General features: G+C 40.2%; 1 protein-coding gene across 2 annotated transcripts in view; it reads left to right on the forward strand.

Moving 5' to 3' along the window:
* Nucleotides 1-21,464, forward strand: part of STK39 (serine/threonine kinase 39) — a 274,586-nt gene extending 253,122 nt beyond the window's left edge. For both annotated transcript variants that reach the window (XM_079783234.1, XM_079783235.1), the window contains exons 17-18: nt 7,125-7,189; nt 19,651-21,464. In XM_079783234.1, the coding sequence (XP_079639360.1) occupies nt 7,125-7,189; nt 19,651-19,725 (140 nt within the window). In that variant the 3' untranslated portion in view covers nt 19,726-21,464. The remainder of the gene's footprint in view (nt 1-7,124; nt 7,190-19,650) is intronic.
* The last annotated feature ends 381 nt before the right edge of the window (nt 21,465-21,845 follow it).

A 21,845-nucleotide genomic window follows, 5' to 3' on the forward strand; every position in this document is an offset into this window, starting at 1 on the left:
AACTGTACACACACTGTTTCTACCAGCTAAATGAAGCTTCAATAATTATACCATTTCATTGCTTTCAAAATGCGCAATAATAAATAGCATGATGATTATTGGACACTTCCATTAACACATTGTGGTCCAGTTCATAAAACTCTATTTTAAAGATAGTCAAGGACATTTAGCATCAGAATATCAATGTTATGATTATACTTTAAAGGACAGATTTGATTCCAGCCAGTTTAGCTGTTTTAAGCTATTTCACAATTTTTTATTATGCTAAGATAACACTAATGAACTGGAATTTACCTGAACTTTAAGGAGAATGGCAAGTGTATATCCATTTATTTCCCATAATCCTTTCCTGTTATATGTAAATAATTACTAATATTCAAGTGTATTTGACATTTTGGTCTCAAAGCTGCTTGCTTATAGTACCTGTAACATTCCCAAAATCTCTTCTAACTACTATTTTTTATCACCATCCAGAATTCTGAGTGAAATGCAAAGAAAATGCCATCCATTATACATATTTCCCATTTCCTCTATAATATTTCATTTATGATTTATACTGTCTTATACACTTGATAATGGAAATGGCCTTCTCGGGTGATTATCCCCAGTTCATCCTTGGACAGAGTCTTAAGGTTTTCTAGGAAAAAACCTCAGAGACATAGATTCACATGCAAGCAGTTTTTTGAGGCAAGCTTTCATGATCAACCTCTGTGAAGCAATATAGGAAGTAGAATTTGGCAGATGGAGGAATTAAATTGCTTCTGAATCACAGCAAACACCTCAGCTAAGTCCACAGGGAGCTTTGGACCTGTGATGACCCTTCGGTTTGTCCTTCCCTGAGGGAACAGGGCCCTGCCCCTCTCATTGCCAGTCTTTGGATGTGGGCTCCTTTGAGGAGAGGGCCTGACCCTAGATGAGACAGCACTCTTTGCCTAAAGGGAATTCCCAAGGAGGAATGTGGCTTAGAGTCATTCCTGCCAGGAGACCGGGGCTGCACACCACAGTATCCCTGACAGTCCCCCCTGGTCTGCATGGATCCCCAGGGGAGAGTTTCTCCAGGAATGGCTGGTCTCTTTGCATGGGAGAGCGGTAAGAGGGAAAGTTAGGTTAGTATGACTGCTAGTCCCCACGGCCACGTCTAGTCCTGAGGCCACACTGATGCTCATCACTTCTGTCCTCTGCTACCCATTGTAGATTCCCTTCCTCTGGGATAGCACCTATACTGATATGGGAGTGGCCTGGGGAGTGACCTAGACTGTCATCTCTGGGGAAAAACTGAATGAAAAATGGTCAATCTCTAAAGTAATGGTTGCCTAGGATACCCAATATTCATTTGTGATGAACCCAGAGTTCACTTATTTGCTTTGGGAAAACTAAATGGGATTGTCGCTTAAGAGACACATTTGTAGAAATTCTTCTAAGATATGATTAATTCTGCAGGTCCTACCCTAGGGTTTTTAGAATCCTGTAAATTGACATGCACTATATGTCAAGCCTTAGGAACAGTGAACAAGGTAGATAAAAGTTCCTGTACTCATTGGAGCTTATGCTCTAGATGTGGGGGCTAAATGAAGGGCTGCATCCAAAATTGACTCATAAAGATGTAGTATGTTTGGTGCTATGAAAAGGAAACATTCTGGGGAAAGACAGAGGGAATGAGGTGATAGTGGGGATGTTACTAGGCTAACCAGGGACATTTGGGCAGAAGCTGGAAGGAAAGGAGGGAGGCGGTCATGAAGGAGGGGCCTTTACTTCCAGCTTCGGGAATGGCTGATAGAGGTTCTCAGGTAGCAGCCTGCTTTGAATGCTCGAGGGTGAGCACGGAGACCATTGTGGCTACAGCAGAGTGGTGAGGGATGAGGTCAGAGAGGGAGCAGGAGGCCGGGTCAGTTGGGGTTTGTAGACCATTGTGGAGACTGTGGCTTTTACCCTGAGCTGTAATGCCATCAGAGCGTTTTGAATAAAAAAGTGGCATGGTCTGATTACATGTTAGAAGGCTCAGCTGACTGCTGGGGGCTGGCTGTGCCATTGAGGAACAAGAATGGAAGCTGGGAGACCACAGGCTATTGTATTAGTCCAGACGAGCAGTGATGGTGGCCGTACTTGGGTAGCAGCAGCGGGCGGAGGTGGTGAGAAGTGGTCAGTTGTGTGTATGGATGTATTTTAAAGGTTTACCTTTTGCAGAGGTGAATAAGATTTTGTCTGGGTTGTAAAAGAGTTTGAATCTAGTGAGGATATCAGATCTGGAATGAGTTACCTCTTCACTTAATGGTAGAGATCCAGAGGATCGTGGGGTTACGGAGCCCTTCCTGGGAAAACCCAGAAAATAAACTGAAGAGGTAGGTTGAGACTGGACCACAGAGGGTCTCATGGGCCAAAAAGCTTAGATTTTATCCTGAAGTTGATGTGAACAGTTAAACGGTATTACCTACAGAGGCAACACATTCCAGTTGATGATTTAGATTCTCTGAGTAACTCCGGTGAGTGTAGAAAAAGGGCTCATGAGGAGGAGTTAAGAGCTAACACAAGAAAACCAGTTAATAAATATATGCAGTAGTCCAGGGTAGAGATAATAAGCTAATATTTATTATACACTTGCTATATATTAAGCACTGTTCTAAGCCCTTTGTGTATATTAGCTCAGGTTTTTTTAATTTAAATTCTTTATTGTTTAAAGTATTACATATATCTCCTTTTCCCCCCATTGACCTCTCCCCACCCCCCAGCACATGCCCTCACCCCCCTAATGTCTGTGTCCATTGGTTATGCTTATATGCACGCATACAAGTCCTTTGATTGATCTCTCACTCCCCGCCCACCCCACCCCCCCACGAGCTCAGTTCTTGAAACAGTTCTACCAGGTAGGCACTATTAATACCCACATTTTAAAGATACAGAGCCCCAAGCACCAAAAGTAAACTTGCAAGTTTATAGGGTCACACAGCTCTAAGTACGTGGGAGGATTTGAATTCAGGTCCTCCAGCTGGAGTAGTCAGACTCTTATACACTATGCTCTACTCATCTCATAAATATAAGAGCCCAGGGATTTAGGGAAAATAACAGGGTAAATCTTTTATTATTGTTAGTAAGCCATAATTTTGCATCAGTGTTAAAGCAGTATCCATGAGAAACCCACCCTCATGTCGTCTCCTTACTCAGAGCTTGGATTCTCTTTTGTCACCCATTTTTCTTTCTGTACACTCTCATGCTGCCTCTCTAAGCAATACAGTGTGCAGAGCAGATGTTCAAGGTATATCTTTGGATAAAACAATATGGTAACATCATCACCTTGTCAGGTAACCCAAGTCTAAGCTCTTGTGTTATCTCAGAAATTTCTTACTAGGGAAGTACATCAGACTCGGTGTTCACTGGTGTGCTTTTCCACACAGCTTTTGTTGGGCATATCTCAAATAAGTCAACTCACAGCCACCAGAACATCAGTACTATATGAGGTTGTTGTGAAATATACTGGTATCTGCGGAGAAAAGTGTATCTTTTGACTAATCAGAATACAGACATAGTAAAATAGTCCTTATATGGCTGTTATTTTTCTAACTGTCACGATGTGGGGAGTTTGAGTAGTACCAGGGTTTTATAGAGGAAACTGTCGGGAGAATGCCTGACACCCTTTGTCAGAGAAACATCAGCTGTGCTGCCTTGCCTGTGTTTACATTTGGGGAGGTATTAAGCAGCAGCATCTTTTTCATATGGCTGTTAATGATATTACTGCAGTTTCATAAAGCAGAGTACTTACCATACTTCAAACCAAATGTTATCCAAAAGAGCAAATAGAAACGTCTAGCCCTGACAGGCATTCAAGTCTAAAACATGACCCAGGAACACAAAAAAATAGCTTGCCCACAAAGGACTCCTGTAGCCCCAGTGGTGGGGCTGGAAGGCCACACTCCCTGGAGCCTCTGTGAGTGTTACCTGTGTCTCGTGTGGCCAAGAGACAGAGAAAGCCCTTGTGGCTGAAGAGAGAGGGCTGGGACAACCTCAAAGAGCCTGTTAGACACCCGGGGGTGGGTTATTTGGGGGAAGCCGGGAGGGGTTGGAAATGAGTTGATGGCCACTGAAGAAGCAGGTTCAGAAGCCCCGTATTTTCTGGAAACTAGAATACCTTAAAACGCGAAGTTCGGTGCTATGAGCACATACTTGAGAAGCTCTAACAACCAGTCCTGTCTACCCAGCCCTTCCTTCTCAGCTCACGTTCCAGGTAAGGAGCATTTTTATTGCTGAAACCCAGGTGCACAGTCAGGAGAAGGGAGAAAGCAGTGACACCCATCTTTTTAATGAGCATTGCTGCTGGGAGAGAAATTAGCATCACCCTGAATTTTATGTGATGTCAGTTAAATGAAGGTGTTTTATAGCACTTTACAACAAATTAGAATCAACTAAATTGAAAATACGCCTAGCAGCTGGGATAAGTAATCAGGTAAGAGGCCAGTTTTGCTATTTTTGCTTTGAGCTGAAGACAGAATTTGAATTTCTAATGTCCCCGAGGTTCACAGTTGGGGTGCGTGGTTTTTCTGGGATGATTGTTTAAGATGCTGGCCACTCAGTCTTGCCCTCCAGTCTACAACTTGCTCAGCCACGATCCTTGGAAATGGGCCCGAGGACACACGGAGCACAGCAGAGAGGGGTGTGATTAGTGCAGGACAGCCTGCTTTGGGCGGCACTTTAGAGAACAGACTGGAAATAGATGACCCAGAACAAGGCAGTAAATCATCCACATCAACTGAGAGACTTGCACGAAAGGACTGAGATTCCCATAAAGACTTTACGGCCACTCGTGAAATCAGCCCAAACCCAAGGAGCTATTAGAACACTCTCGTGTTGTCAGGAAAAGCTGCTGCAATTCGCATACACGATGCCCCGTCATCGTCAGTCCTGGCGTCGGTGGGCCAGGCTTTCCCTACAGGAGCTCGTGTTTCTGGCTTGGATTACCGGATGGCTTTAGTGTCTGAACTTTGTCAGGAAGCTGGTGAGGAGGCCAAAAGCAGTTTGGTGATGATAACTATACAGATTGGTGGCCCGGGACCTACCTGATGTGTGTGTGAGTGTGTGGACAAAAGAAAGAGGAGAGGAAGATGAGCGGGATGTTACCATAAATGAAACTGCAGATGGCTCAGAATGGAAGTGTGAGGAGGGCCACGGAGGGAGATAAAACAATGCTTGTCATTATGTTTAGAAAGAGAAATAGGCCATGTGGAGTACAGTAGTCCCCCTTCTCCCTGGTTTTGCTTTCTGCAGTTTGTTACCCATGGTCAACCACGGTCTGAAAATATTAAATGACGATTCCAGAAATAAATAGTTACATTTTAAATTGCACTCTATTCCGAGTAGTATAAAATTTCACACCGTACAGCGCCGATCCGACCCAGATGTGAATCCTGTCCTGCTCCTCCACTCTATATACGTTCCCTGCCTGTTAGTCACTTAGTAGCCATCCTGGTTATCATAGTGACTGTGGCAGTATCATAGTGCTTTTGTTCAGGTAACCCTTATTTTGCTTAATAATGGCCCCAAAGCATAAGAATAGTGATGCTGGCAATTCATATATGCAAAACAGAAACTGCAAAGTGCTTCCTTTAAGTGAAAAGGTATATATGTATGTATATAGAGAGAAAAACATAGACTATATAGGATCTGTGCTATCCACAGTTTTAGGTATCCCCTGGGGTCTTGGAATATATCCCCTGTGGACAAGGGGGGACTGCTGTATATAATTTTCAGTTTTTCCTTTTGCAGCTGATAGATTAAATCAGGAGTGGGGAACGTCCTGCCCACAGGCCGTATAAGGCCCACAAAATCATTTGGTCTGGCCCTGCCAGGGCATGAGTGGAGAGTTAATTAAATGTTTGACCAAAGATAGCAGACTAATTTTTAAGTGGCTAATTTTGTATGGTCCAGGAATGATGTTATAAATATCCAAATGGCTTAGCAGTAAAACGGTTCCCCACCCCTGGATTAAATGAAATAAACTAATTTGCATAAAATCTATGTATCTAGGTTTTCAGTTAACCTCAGTGAAAAATACAATTTGCAGACTTCTTTCTACTTGTAAGCATTGTACTTGAAACACTTTTCTCAAAACGTTTATTTATACATTTATTATGTATCTTAAATGTTTTTATCTTAAAATATTCCAATAACTTTTCAGATACCTAATTAGTGAAGCAGCAGATAATTTTGATAATGAAAAAACTCTTCCCTGATTTCTTGGATAGTAACTGCTCCTTTCCTAACCAACAGCCCTCACCTGACTTTCAGTGCTTTACATGTTAAGTTTGGTTTGGAAAGAGGAAGGCATGAAATCTCTGTCATTACCTTTGGTAATATTGTTCATAAACTGTACCCTAAGCCAGCGGAGTAAGCGGGAAGGGCTGACTCCTCTCCTAGACTATCGAATATATCATGACACCATGGAGAGTGGGGCAGGTCTCTGATGAATCCAGCTAATAGTGGAAACATATCTTCACTATGGAGCTTCACACTGACAGCCTCAAGTGCTCCACCCTATTCACAGGACTCGGGAAGTGTTCAAGGTGGCCCTTCACTGGTCTGACAGATCACTGTGCTCTGAAAACATTAAAACATATGCCCAAGTCATACAGGTTATCTATCCACTGCATTTTGAGGCTTTGATAAAAATGGGCACAGAAATTTGAGTGAATTTACAGGACAGGAGTTCAAATGTGCTGACCTATTATTTCCAAAGAAAAGGTGTCGTCTTGACTACCTCTCCTCTGTGTTCTGTGCTGCCCTCTCCTGGCTCCGACGTTTCCTAGTGATGGGCGATGAGGAAACCAAGTGGTGGAAACACTGCTGTCATTTCTGCTTCCCATGAGAAAGTCATTTCTCATTGTAGTTTCTGAAAGTGAGGTCAGTGTACAGTTAATTCTAAATCAACTGTACGTTATTAATTCTGATGTACCGAAGATATAAGTTGGTGTAGAAAATACATGAGAGTAATTTGGCCATTTATATGGGTTTCACAATGTCTGTGAAAAATAATTTTGCAGCTAATTGCATCATTAGTCAAATTTTCTGAATCACTGATGTGAAAATCCAATGTTACGGGAAATAATTTGAACACTTTTCTCCATGTTTGTATTTTTCAGTGGCTGCTAATTTACAGAAGATTGTAGATGACCCCAAAGCTTTAAAAACCTTGACATTTAAGTTGGTAAGTGGAAAGTTATGGAAAGAAGGTAAATATGCTGCCATAAGGTGCCGTCAAGGAATAATAATAGAGTTTCCTACCCTGCTCTGTAATTTTATTGCTGCTGATGTTTCCTTTTGGGATCCATTTTTGGCATCCATCATTTGCCTGTTCGACATTTGGGAACATTTTCTGATCATGACCAGAAATTTCCTCTTCTGTAAGCATAGCTTGTTCTTTTACCATTACATCTTCAATGAAGAGTGGCCACTTGAGAATCTTGAACACCATGCCATTTTGCTTCCAGTTTTTATGGCTACTTGACCATATAGAACAAAATTAAACTGAATTCCAAGCAACTCTTTTTTTTCTTCAAGATTAAAACATTATTTGGATGATGTATTTCATTTTCAGTAATTTTTTTAAAGAGTGTGTTTTTTTCAATCACAGTTGACATACAATATTACATTAATTTCATGTTGTACACAGCAAAGTATTGGTAGATCTTAAATTGCTTGCTGCATTCTGTCTGTCCCTTGATACAATTAATTTAGGATTTTTAAAATGAATCACTTAATGTACTGGTTGCTAAAACTTTTACTAAAGCTTTCCTGAAGCTAAATGGTTCTAACTTAAAAATGAGGCTGATTATTATAGAAATGGTTTAGGTAATTGGAAACAATTGTAGAACAGTTCACTGAAGGCTAGTGAACAAAGACAACATTTTAACTCCACACTGCAAATCGCATTAACAGTTTCTCTGCACAAGTGGATTTTTAATGGAATAACGGGGGTGGCCACAGAGGTACGGAATACTGAGCATTTTGGAGTCATTGTGAAACCAAGCGAGGGTGGAGAGAAGTCAAAACAGACAAAGGTGACTATTTCTTGAAAGTTTTAACAAGCCTCCCATTAAGTGACCCAGTTTTAAACTATAAATTAATCGTATTAAGGGCCAGTCAGAATACTGCAAGCAGTTTAAGGTCTAGATGATCAACACTTTGCTGTGTGCAACATGTATTGATGATCTGTTTCTTTTATTTCTTCGGAAATTTAATGGAAACAGTGCATGGCCAAAAATGCTAAGTGATTATTAGTTACAGTAAATGTTTGCCTGGTGCTAACTAGCTTTCTGGTCTTGCTTCTCATCTAGTTTCAGGTAGGTAGGCTATGTGTGATCAAAGATTTGCACAGAATTTATCTGACGAAATTTGTTTTGCTTTGATAATTTAAAAAAATACATTTTATTCAGACAGAGTGATAAATTGACAAATTGAAAATTTCGCCTTCTTGCTTAGGACTCTTCTGTCACCTCTTACGTTTCTAATTCATCTACACCTACACCTTTGTAAACCAGTTTCATTTACATGAAAATATATATTGATGAGAAAATGGCACGCTGTGTCAGCATTTCAAACAATATTAACGTTTCTTTATTCATTTTTATACCATTAGAAAGCAGTTATAACATACCACCTCCAGAACATTTCCCTGTGTGAACATGTAAATAGAGAGGTGAGAGACTAAAACTCTCATGCTGGCTTATTCCGTCTCTCATCCTGCTTTCCTATAAAACAGGGAGAGCAACCCTGACGCTTGCCTACAACTGTAGGTTTCATATAACGGCTGCTCGAGTGTCTATGAACGGAAGGGGAATGTGAAAGTCCCTCTCATGTCCTACTCTCATCAGTTTTACTTTCCTGGAGTCTCTCTTGGGATCCTCTTATCTTCCAAAACTGACCCTCCTGCCTACACCTCGCCAGCCTCTAGCTCTGCTTACCACACTGAGGCGATAGCCGGAGGAACTCTTCCACAGTCCCACGCTCCACTTGAGTGGTTCTTCGCTGTCCTCTTCTACAAGTCAGTCCCCTGAACCTGGCTGGGGAAGCCCTCCCTGTTTCACTTTCCTAATTTGACCAGCCCCCATTCATTTATTCTCTTTCTCTGTCCCCCTGCTCCCTCCTGTTTTCATCTGTTAGCCCTTTGTATGTACTCATCCCTCTTACTAAAATAACCTTCTTCCCCAACTTCTTCAGGCCTCTTTGTCTCACCAATGCCTAGACATGTTCCAATTTTCTGCCTAATTTTTGCTTTCTCTGATTTCCAATCCTGGTTTAGGTGCTCCTATAGTCTCCTCCACAAGGATTATATTGTACTGACATTTTGTAGACTCTAATTTACATCTCTAATACATCTAGAGACTTTGGGTGGATAGAGATTTCTGTCTTGGATCCCCCAGTGCCTGGGCACATAGCGGGGGCCTGATAATAATTAAAATATATCAGAGTACAAATCTCACTTAGAAAAACTTCAGCCTAATCTTCATAGGACACTAGCATCTTGGTTAAAGCCACAGAGATTCAAATTGGTTATGTTATTGAAGAATGAAAGATCCAAGTATTTCATAAGCATTTTTCCTCATAAGCCACTGCTACTTGTAGCACTTTTATCTCTCAACTGCTTATCATTTTAATCTCAGAGCTTTCTTTGCTTTCTGAAGGAGACTGCTAGGGACCTGAACTTTGTCTAAAGAACTGTGGTCTTTACATTGCTAGACAAAGGTTTCACTCAGGGTGACGGGGACACTTTAAAAAATTACTATTGCCTGGGTCCTGCACCAGAGAAACCAATTTAATTGTTCTTGGTGCAGCCTGGGAATTTCGAAAACACGCCCTGGTGCTTCCAGTGTGGAGCGGAGAAGCATTCCATGTGTAGGCTCCTCCTCTGATCTCTCTCCTCTCCCCATTCCCACGTGGCTCAAGTTTGAACAGATGTTTGTTCTTATCTTGTCTGTCTGCTTGTATGAGAAAAACAATGCACAAGGTGAAAGGATATTGGTTACATAAACAAGTGCTGTTCTGTTTTTCTCTGCCCAATCTTTAGCTTTAGATCTTTAGATTCACTGGACAGATAAGTGAGGTGTGATTTCCATTGTTGACATGGCCAAGGATAGACAGATCAGAAACCTTTCTAAAAAAATCACTTTTAACAAAGTGGTTCAGGCATAGAGGGCATTTCAGCTCAAATATAATTTGCTTCAGGTTTGACATTTCTGTACTATTTTGTTGTTGTTTTTAAGACAAGGCTCCATAAATATCATTTAAGTCATTTTTAAATTTGTTACCTTGCAATTTTTAAAGCAAATGAGTCTTGCTGCTTTCATGTGGAAGTTTTGAAATTGCATTTGTGCAAATCTTAAGAATACAAATTGTAGTTCGCACCCAATTGGTACACATTTACATGAGCATTATATATTTTAGTTATTGAAGTTGAATAACATGAATTGCAGATAGCAAATTTAATGAGTATTTTGGTAATTAATAAAGGGCCTTATTTTTAGAGGCTTTCAGCTTTGGCGTAGTTGGAGGCTACATGACTAACATTTTCCAAAGAACAACATAAAGCTGGGAAACTGTCAGTTCAGGGAGGTCCATGGAGCAGCTCTCAAACAATGGTTCTCCAAGTGTGGTCCCAAGACTGGTAGTACCAGCTCCACCTGGAAGCTGGAAACTTGATAAAAATGCAAATTCTAGGGTCCATCTCAGGCCTAAAGAATCAGAATTTATGGGGGATGGGAGAGGAGGATCTGGTTTTAACAACCTGTCCAGGTGATTCTGATCTAGGCTAAAGCTGAGAACTGTTGCTTTAAAGGAAACTTGGAGGTTCACGAGGGTAGAACAGTGGTTCGCAAACTGTACCAAACCTTAGAATCACCTGGGAGCTCAAATGTCCCAGTGCCCAGGCCGTATCCCCAGACCAATCACAACCTCTGGGGTGGACACGGGCATTAGTATGTTTTCAAGCTCTCCAGCTGGTTCCAACGTGCACCCAGGTTTGGGGTGAAGGGAATCCTTGTGGGTGACACTGGAGGATTCAGCTCCTCCACAGGCCACACCTGCTGGTCTGGCAGGAGTGCAGACCGTTGAGTGAGAGCATGCATCATTGTACTGCCATGCTAGGTTCCTGATACTGTATACATTTCCCTTTGAAGCTCAGGTTCACAAAATGTGGGCCTTGGAATTCTGGGGTTCCTTGAGACCCTTTTTAGGGTATACTGGGTGTGAAAACTCTCATAATAACACCAAGATGTTACTTGTCTTTTCCATTGTGTTGACATTGGTAGAAAAGCCCTCGTGGGTAAAACTGCTAATGTCAGCATGAATCAAGGCAGGAACTTCAAACTGTACCATAGCCATCGTGTTATTCACAGGCATACGTGCACTCAGTCGCTTTTAAAAAATTAAATCCAAAAAAGCTAGTGTCATTTAAGAATTTTCCTAATAAGGCAAGAAACAGATATTATTAAATCTGTCTACTTGCGGACACACGTTTTTAATACTGTGTGTGATGAAATGGAAGCACTTCCTCCGTTACTGAAGGGCAGTGGTTGTGCCCAGGAAAAGCACGAGTGCGATTGTTTGAGTTGTGAGCTGAACCACCCATTTTTTTTTTTTTCTTGCAAGAATAACTGACAAACGATGGTTATTCAGACAAGGGATGTGGCAGATATTTTTTCCAAAAGGAACCAAGTAAGCTTGGAAATTCAAGGAGAATGACTGACAGTATTTATTGTTAATAATAAACCTTAGCTTTTGAACACAAATAGGATTTTGGAAAACTTGTATCTGCCACTCTACATTTGACAGCCCCCCAGTACTTAAAGCCTTTTCTGATGAGATGGGTGATACTGTATGAAATATGTCAACATTGGAAAATCTGCATAGCTCAGCCATGCTGAAAAATAATGCATGGGTAAGAAGATCCATTCACATTTCCTTGCAAGATAGCAGAGTACGTAAACGCTGTGCTTGCCTCCTCCCACGACCACATCAATATTGTAGAAAATTGATGAGAACCAACCATATGAAGACTCACTGAACAGAAGTTCTATCACTAAGGATATAAGAAGCCATGACGAGACTGGTAGGAGGGACTAATACCCAGAACCAGCAGGTCCTACACCCACATGTGGCAATTAAGAATCAGAAGAGATATCTTCTCTGAGCAGATTCCCCCGCCCCCCTGAGGAGGAGGGGTCCCAGTGGGGCACTAGTGCCAGGAAGGGGAGTCCCCATAACATCTGGCTGTGAAAACCAGTGAGGATTGCATCTGAGTGAAGCAGAGGGCTGCTGGAGTTCCTTTTGAAGAGCCTGCACATGGACTTGCAAACTCACTTGATCTGGGCTCCAGTGCTGGGGCATCAGCTCAGAAAGTGCCAGGGGTCAGAAGCACTGGCAGGCATCATTGCTCCTGGGTTGAGCTCCTTTCCCCACTCAGCTATGCACCAAATATGAACTCTCCGCACTGGTAACTCCCTGAGAACCCATACCACTCATGTGTCAGGCCCAAGCCTTCCAGTGGCTTTTCCACACAAGCAGTATGCCTCGGCTCACATTGTGAACTCTCTAAAATCTCCCAAAGGTCTACAAACCCCAAACAAGCAGTGGCTGGCTTCAGTGTGCCTAATACTAAGCAGACCCAAGCCTGGCACAAGGGGCCCCCATGCTCAGCAATGGTGGCAGCAAGCATTAGTTCCCAGCATAGCTTCTTCCAAGCGCCTTTAAGTCCAACACAGGCGGCAACCAACGGCAAATCACTTTGTAGCTCCCACCAGGTGGCCCCAAACTGGGCACAAATGGAGGCTGACCTGGTCCTACACCAGAGCACCTCCCATCGGGCTCCACAAACAAATCCAAAGGGTGGACTTGGCTGGCACGTAAAAACCTGCACAATAGCGTGTCCTCTGTAGTCACGGCCAGCCCTCACAGCCAATCATCCTGAGGATCAGTGCTAACACAAGGCTCAACTACAACAGTTGGGCACATAAAACCCATACCTAGGACACTCCTGGAAGACTCAACTCGGGTGGCCAAGGAAACTGCACCACTGGGCCCTACTACTTAGGGCCACTCTGCCAAGACCAGGAGATGTAGGGAATCAGCCACAACGAGGAGACAAACATGTCCCAAATGAAAGGATAAGACAAATCTCCAGGAAAGAAGAATGAAATGGAAACAAGCAATCTACCAGATATAGAGCTCAAAACACTGGCTATAAGGATTCTCAGTGAATGTAGGGGAAGAATAGATGAACTAGAGAGAATTTCAACAGAGATAGAAACCATGAAATGAAAAATAAAATGTCTGAAGTTAACAAGCAAAATAGAGATGACAAAAATGTAAAAAGAAATGACCAAAACATTGACGTGGTGGGGTTAAATTATAGTGATTTTAGAATGTGTTCAAATTTGTGATCATCAACTTAAAATGGACTGTTAAAAACATAGCTTGGCATACAAGAAGCACATGACAACTCCAAGCCATAAACTGCAAGAGATATATAAGAAATAAAGTGAAGAGAATTCAAACATACCATAGAAAGTAATTAACTAGCAAGAGAATAAGAAAGAAATAGATAACTACATAAATAATGAGAAAATTATTAAAATGGTAATAAGCATACCTATCAATAATTGCTTTAAATGGACTAAATGCTCCAACCAAAAGACATAGGATAGCTCAGTGGATTAAAAAGAAGACCCATAAATATTCTGCTTACAAGAGATTGAAAGATACACAGACTCTAAGTAAAGGGATGGAAAAAGATATTTCATGCAAATATAAAGGGGAAAAAAAAGCTGGGGAAGAAATATTTATATCAGACAGACAAAATAGACTTTAAAACAAAGGCTGTAACAAGAGAGAAAGAAGGACATTTCATAATGATAAAAGGATCAATCCAACAAGAGGATATAACTTGGGTACATCTATATACCCAACATAGGAGCACCTAAATATATAAAGCAAACATTGATGGACAAAGGAGAGATTGACAGTCATAGTCAGTATCTTTAGCATCCCATTGACATCAATGGATAGATCATCCAGACAAAAAATCAACAAGGAGATAGTGGCCTTAGAGCTTATGGACTTAAACACACCAACGTATCAGTTAAGTGCACATGAAACATTTTCCAGTGCACTTAAATATAGACCTCATGTTAGGCCACAAAAGTCTCAATAAATTTTTAAAAACTGATTCTTCTTCTATCACAGTGCTATAAAACTAGAAATCAGTGACTATTAGGAAACTGAAAAATACAGTAAGGCTAAATAGCATGCTATTAAATAATGAATGGGTTAACAGTAATATAAAGGAAGAAATTAAAAGATACCTTGAGATAAATGAAAACACAATGACCCCAAATTTATGGTACACAGTTGAAACAAGAAAAATCTCCATATAACCTTCAACCTATAAGGAACTAGAAAAAGGGGAACAAACAAAGCCTAAGTGAGTAGAAGGAAAGAATTAATAAAGATTGGAACGGAAATAAAGGAACTAGAGACCAACAAAATTGATAAACCTTTATTTAGCCAGATTCATCAAGATAAAAGAGGGAGGGTCCAAATAAAATCAGAAATGAAAGAAGTTATACTATAATTAGAAAATCCTAAAGATTCCACCAACAAACTATTAGAAGTAATAAATGAATTGGGTCAAGTAGTAGTATATAAAATATTCAGAAATTAGTTGCAATTTTATACATTAACAAAATATCAGAAAGAGATATTAAAAAGGCAATCCCATTTACAATTGTGTCAAAAACAATACCTAGGAATAAATTTAAACGAGGCAAAAGACCTGTACTCAAAAAACTAAGAAATTTAAGAATGAAATTGAATAAGATACAAATAAATGGAAGTATATACCATGCTGTTGATAGGAAGAATTTACATGGTCAAAATGTCCATACTACCCAAAGCAATCTTCAGATTTAGTGCAATCCCTATCAAAATCCCAATGGTGTGTTTCACACAACTAGAACAAATAATATTAAAACTTCTATGGAACCACAAAAATCCCCAGCTAGTCAAAGCAATCTTATGAAAGAAAAACAAAGTGGGAGGTATCATGCTATCTGATATAAAACTATTCTACAAGGCGGTCCTAGCATAAAAACAGACGCACAGATCAATGGAGCAGAATAGAGAGCCCAGAAGTAAACCCACCCTATGTGGTCAATTAATCTATGACAAAGGAGGCAAGACTATACAATGGGGAAATGACAGTAAGTGGTGTTGGGAAAGCTGAACAGACACATTCAAAAGAATGAAACTGGATCACTTTCTTACACCATATAGAAAAATAATCTTAAAATGGGTTAAAGATTTAAATGTAAGACTCAAAGCCATAAAACTCTTAGAAGAAAACATAGGCAGTAAACTTTTTGATATCTATATGTCTCCTAGGGCAAGGGTTTTTGCACACTGAAGGTAACCAACAAAACAAAAAGACAATCTGCTGAATGGAGAAAATATTCACCAATAATATATTCAGTAAGTCAGTAATGTCCAAAATATATAAGTAACTCATACAATTTAACACTAAGAAAACAAAGAAGCTGCTTTAAAAGTGGGCAGAGGATATGTCTATTGGGTGACATATGAAAAGATGTTCAACATCATTTATCTTCTGGAAATGCAAATCAAAACCATACTGAGATATAACCTCACACCTGTCAGAATGGCTATCATCAATAAATCAACAAACAAGAATTGGCAAAGATGTGGAGAGAAAGGAATCTTATAGTGCACTGTTGATGGAATTGCATATTGATGCAGCCTTTATGGAAAACAGTATGGAGGAGATTCCTCAAAAAATTAAACATAGAACTACCATATGACCCAGCAATCTCACATCTGGGTATTTATGCCAAGAAATCCTAAATCACTAATTCTAAAAGATATTTGCAGCATTATGTACAATAGCCAACCTATAGAAATAACCGAAGTGCTCGTTGGTGGTGGAACGGATAAAGAAGTGGTACATACTATATAGACAGTGGAATATTACCTGGCCATAAAAAAAAATACAACAGTGAAATCTTGCCATTTACAACAACATGAATGGACATAAAAAGGTATTATGCTAAGTGTATGAAGTCAGACTGAGAAAGACAAATACCATTTGATTTCATTTATGTGAGTAATCTATTAAAAAAAACAACAAAACAGAAACAAAGTCATGGACATGGAATAAATTGATGGTTGCCAGGTTGTGGGGAGGGGGACAGGGCAGGTAATTGAGAAAGGTAATAGGATTAAGTACAAATTGCCATTTATAAAAATGCCAGTTATAAAAACAGTAACAGGGAAGGGAATATAGCCAATTATATTTTATAACTATGAGTGGTGTCAGAATGGTAGTACACTTATTGAAGTCACCACTTTGTAAGTTATATAAATGTCTAATCACTATGTTGTACACCTGAAACTAATATAATATCTTATGTCAACTATAATGGAAATTTTTTAAAGAACCATTCAAAGTGCAAGGGTGACCAATGGATATCAGTGTAGCAAAGTATGGAAAGTTCAATGCTATGGTTTCAGATTCCACATTATAACTAAGCTTTAAGAAACGATCACTTGGCCAGTTTTGGTATTCTAATAAACAATATCCACAAAGTGTCTAGAAAGGCTATTAAAATACTCTTCCCTTTTTCAACTATAAATTGGTGTGAGCCTGGATTATCTTTATACACTATCCAAGGAAAACAAACAATAGATTGAATGCAGAAGCAGGTATGAGAATCCAGCCATCTTCTATTAAGCAAGACATTAAAAAGATTTGCAAAATATAAAGCAATGCCAATTTTCTCAAATTTATTTTGTTTTGGTATAAACTGCAGTTATTTATATTAGTTTGAAATGGGTAGATTTCATGTTTAATGAATTAGTAAATGAATATTTTAGAAATTTGTTTTAATTTCTAAGGCAGTATAATGAATATAACCTACATAAACATGGTTTTTAATGTATTTTAATAATACTTTAATATTATTTAAATGTTTAAAATAAAAATTTAGTATCTATATAATAAAAGCCTAAGCGACAATTATGGCGGAACGACCAGAATGACTGGTCGCTGTGATGCGCACTGACCACCAGGGGGCAGACGCTCAATGCAGGAGCTGCCCCCCGGTTGTCAGTGTGCTCCCACAGGGGGAGCGCCACTCAGCCACAAGCCAGGCTCACGGCTGGCGAGCACAGCAGTGGTGGTGGGAGCCTCTCCCGCCTCCAAGGCAGTGCTAAGAAGCAGGGAGCTGAGGGGTAAGGAGCAGTGAGCAGGGGGCAGGAGGGGGGGTGCAGTAAGAAGCGAGGGGTCCAAGACTGTGAGAGGGATGTCTGACTGCCGACTTAGGCCTGTTCCCCATAGGGAGCTGGCCAAAGCCTGCAGGCGGACATCCCCTGAAGGGTCTCAGACTGCAAGGGGACACAGGCCTGGCTGAGGGATCCCTCCTCACCCCCCAGTGCACTAATTTCATACACTGGGCCTCTAGTAAGACTATAAAGGGATCCTGAGACCAAAAAGTTTGAGGGTCTCTGCTTCCTTTTCTCTAGATTTCAGAATCATTTGCATGTTGCCCCCATTAGTGTTTTGCAGGCCTCAGTGAGAGAGATAAGGGCTCAGCTTTGGCTAAAAGAGAACGAGCATGGTAGAGCGTGGGGAAAGGGCTGAGTGCCTTGAAGCAGAGCCAAGCAACCTAGCCTGTGCCTCTTTGCCAGGAAACAGAACAGGCCAGTGTAGCTGCAGGAGGCCCCGGGGGCATGGAGAGGGATGTGCACCCCCCTGAAGATTCCCTGTGAGTTGTGCCCTCAACCACCACTGGCTTGGTCACCCACTCGCACTGTAAATTCCATTCCTCTTCACAAAAAGGATTTAATATTTTTCTCTTATTTCTACTCGGTAGAACCAACACTGGACATTTTGTTTTTCTTCCTCATCATCTTAACCTCCTGTTATTCACATGATCAAATTCCTGATGTAGCTTTCAGATGCATTGATGTGCTTCACACTCGGCAGTCTGACCTTTGGCACCTGCAGCCATCATTTGTCCTCAGATGTTTGTCAGTTGCCTATTAATTATACAGATTGTCTCTGTCTGTCTGCTTTCAGTGGGTTGAGTAAATAACACTGTTTGCAGTAGCAGGAGAGAAGGGAATGTTTAGGCAGATTGATTTAACAGACAGGCAGTGAGAGTAGAATGAGAAAATTGGTAGGGGAGGTGAATATGACAGTATCAGTATAAAAAATGCCCACCAGAATATCTCAGCTGAAAAGCCTTCTATGCCTGTAGTACTTTGTTAAAAGTGATAAGGGAAGGACTGTTTCTGATCTGCCCCTGGCAATGCAAACAATGAAAGCTGTGCTTCACTGAATATCTTATCTGTCAAGTAAAACCAGAGAAATCACTGGATAGGCACAAAGTAAATGTCTTAAATGCTAACTAATGTTCCTACTACCCTTCAGGCTACTGATTTTCATATGTAAGCATAACTCCTCTCACTGACTGTTATTTTAAAGGTAATTATTTTAAAATATTCAAGTTATATGATATGTTCTAATTAGCTGCTCATGTTAAAGGAAAATGCTGGGGCTGACAAAGGGCTGAGTTTATGTGCTGTTTTGTGGAAGCAGGGCTAAGCAGGCTCATTGGGATGTATGGAAGGGCTTTTCTGTTTCCTCCATTGCAAACTAATTACTTTGACAATAATTCAGCAAGAATTAGGCCAACAAAAGGTTTGGATGGTCCTTGGGTAATTTGTTGCCCATTTCCAGGCATTCATCAGATGTTTTCTCTCCACTGGTGGTACTTACATAATATCCAATAGTGATTTGAGTGTTGTGTGTGTGTGTGTGTGTGTGTGTGTGTGTGTGTGTATGAAAGAGAGGGAGGTGCAAAGGAAAATAGAAATAACTTATGAGTTAGGACCAGTGAGAGGTTTGATGGGCAGTGGCTTATTTCCAGTTCCTTATTATTTTTCTTCAAAATCAAAAAGTATTTGGCACACTATAATTTGAGCCAATTTTAGGCAATTAGTATGTCCTAAAATATTAGAAACAATTCTTCTTCGTTATGGGGAAATAACCTATTATGGTACCTTTTCCTGTGAAAATAGCTCACTGGGACTTAAATAACAGTTATCTATGAAGAGCCATTCCACCGCCTGGTGACTACTTGTTTTTCTGGCCAGTTTTACAGAGGAGACGATTTTGATAAAAAACAAGTTATCCCTTGAGTGACTTCCTAGATCTCAGATCTCTTCTCATTATTAACGAGCTCTACTTTTGAAAGTATATTTAAAAATCACTGTAGTCGTTGAAAATTTGTATGTGGTTTCTTGTCAGTCAGATGGTTCATTGGCCGTTCCAAAGCTGAGAGCCTGGGCACAGCGGTGTTTTAACCGGGTTACCCATCCCTCCCCGTTTTCCCTGTTTGATAGCATGGGGTTTCTTACAGCACTTCGCACCCAGTACTCATTTTGGAGTTTGATTCTTTGGAAGAATGGGGGGACACGTGGCCCCATATTGAACATGCCTTTTCTTGGTTCTGCCATCACATGAACAAGTCTGTACAAACCAGCAGTGACAAACCAGCACTCAAGGTGTCGGGTTTTTTGTTTGTTTTCCATTTTCAGGCATCTGGCTGTGATGGATCCGAGATTCCAGATGAAGTGAAGCTGATCGGGTTTGCTCAGTTGAGTGTCAGCTGATATATGTCCCTTGAGGTGCCCTGATCTGTCATGCCTCCCTCACCACACTCCCCCTCAACCTCTCCCTTCCCACGTCCTCCCACCCCCTCACTCCCAGTTCCCAGCAAAATCTGAAGATTGTGAAGAGGCCGGCTTCGAGAAATGGGATAAAAAAGAATTTTTTAAAACTTAACACTCCGAGTTCTGCTTTATTCTCTAGCAAGCCACAGTATAAGAACAAGCAAATGCCACAGCTGCACGACTGTTGCTCATTTTTCCAAAAGCTATTTAATATTCTTAGCAATTAATTCGGATATCCCTTAAGTGAAAAGAATCTGAACTATACTCAGGTGGTCCTATTTATTGGCAACAAAGTGAATTTTTTCTATCAGAAGCTATTTCTTCTTTCATTTTTGTTCTTTCTGTTATACTTTAACTGTATATCTGACAATGCTGCCTCTTTTATGTTGTATTTAGAAATTAATATACTTATAAAATTAAGATTTATTAGCCAAACTTGAATTCTAGTTTTAAAACTGACTGTGAATTTTATTTTTCATATATTTATGCATTACACACCTTAGCTAGGAAAAGAAAAATTTTTGATTATATGCTTCTTGTAGTAAATCTCTTGTTATTTAAACAAAAAGTTTCAGGTCTATCTTTGGAGTATTTATAACTTCTGATTTTTGAACTGACTGAATTAAGAACTAGGATGCTTATTCTTTTGGTTTGTTTGCCTAAAAACCAATCCACAATCTGATTGTCTCCTGGGAGAGGGAGGTGCCTTGCAAATTTTCATATGAAGAATGTGCCTGAGGCTGCTTTATTCTGGAATAGCCTCAGATCCAAAACATCCTCTACATACAGTGGCATCTGTAAGTTTTGCTTCATTGGAACATTTAGAAAGCTATACAAAACGTTGCCATTCTGTTAGATTGCTACTTATGTACCCATCTCTGATTTGACTTCTCCTTAAATGATAGGATTCGTTGGCCCAAAGGTGATAAACTTGAAAATACCAGAATCAGAGTTTTACTTGAAATTCTGCAGAACACCCAGATGGAGTAAAACAAACAAAAACAGAAAAGGTTTTGTGCAATGACTAAAAAGGTTAAGTTTCAAGAATAAATACTGTCAGCTCAAGTAGCCCTCTGCTGGACTACATATTAATGTAATAGCAAACTTGGGATTTTCAAAATTGGAATCAAAACTTTCAGGGAGGTGGGCTCCCGGAATGGTACCATTTGCTCTTTCCTTGCTAACCCTAGATACGGCAGCTCTTCAATGTCCTCTAAAAAGCAAATATATATTACTAAAGAAAACAAAGTTCTTTATAATTGCCTTGTCATAATTGTTAAGGTGTTCTAGAGCCATTTGCATACAATTTAATGTAACATCATTCCATTCTATTGTTTACACAAAGATTACTCAAAGATGACTGCAAAGGTAAAAGGAAAATAAAAGTGTATTGCACAAAGAAACAGTGTCACATTGTTTTGTTCCTCCTTTAGGAATCATCTGCCTAGTCAGAATTAACTAGAGCAAGCATGTCAAACTCAAAGGCTAACACAGACCAAATAAACAAGGTTTAAGTTTATCTAGGCCGCAAAAAAAAAACACACACAAAAGCTTCAATTTTCATAGAAACGTATGTTTATTTCAAAAAGTATAATATAAAAAAAAGAATAAGAGCCATCGTAAAATTAATGTTTTCTTCCTGACACTTGGCATCTCTTCTCTGCTACTATCTTTCCTACTTCGGGGCAAATCTTGTTCGCAGTGATCACTTTCAAAACTGACCCAAGGTGAGTGTCAGTAATTCAGAATCTGACAGGAGACTTATTTCCTTTCATAATTATAAATAACTGCTCACACGGTTATATTGGCTGGGCCGCAAAAATATTTGTTGTGGGCTGCATGCGGCCCGCGGCCCGTGAGTTTGACATGCTTAAACTAGAGAAAAGTGTTCTGGAGGAAGAATAAGGCATCCATCCAGTCCGAATCAGATTTGACTAATAAATTAGCCTGAGGAGAAAATGAAAAAAACATTCACACTTCCTGCTGGCTGCCTTTGAATTAAAACCACAGGGCTAGGAAGGTAGGATGATGATGATGACATAGGAAGACCCTGAACTCAC

Source organism: Cnephaeus nilssonii, assembly GCF_951640355.1.
Source record: "Cnephaeus nilssonii genome assembly, chromosome: 10".
Lineage (NCBI taxonomy): Eukaryota > Metazoa > Chordata > Mammalia > Chiroptera > Vespertilionidae > Cnephaeus > Cnephaeus nilssonii.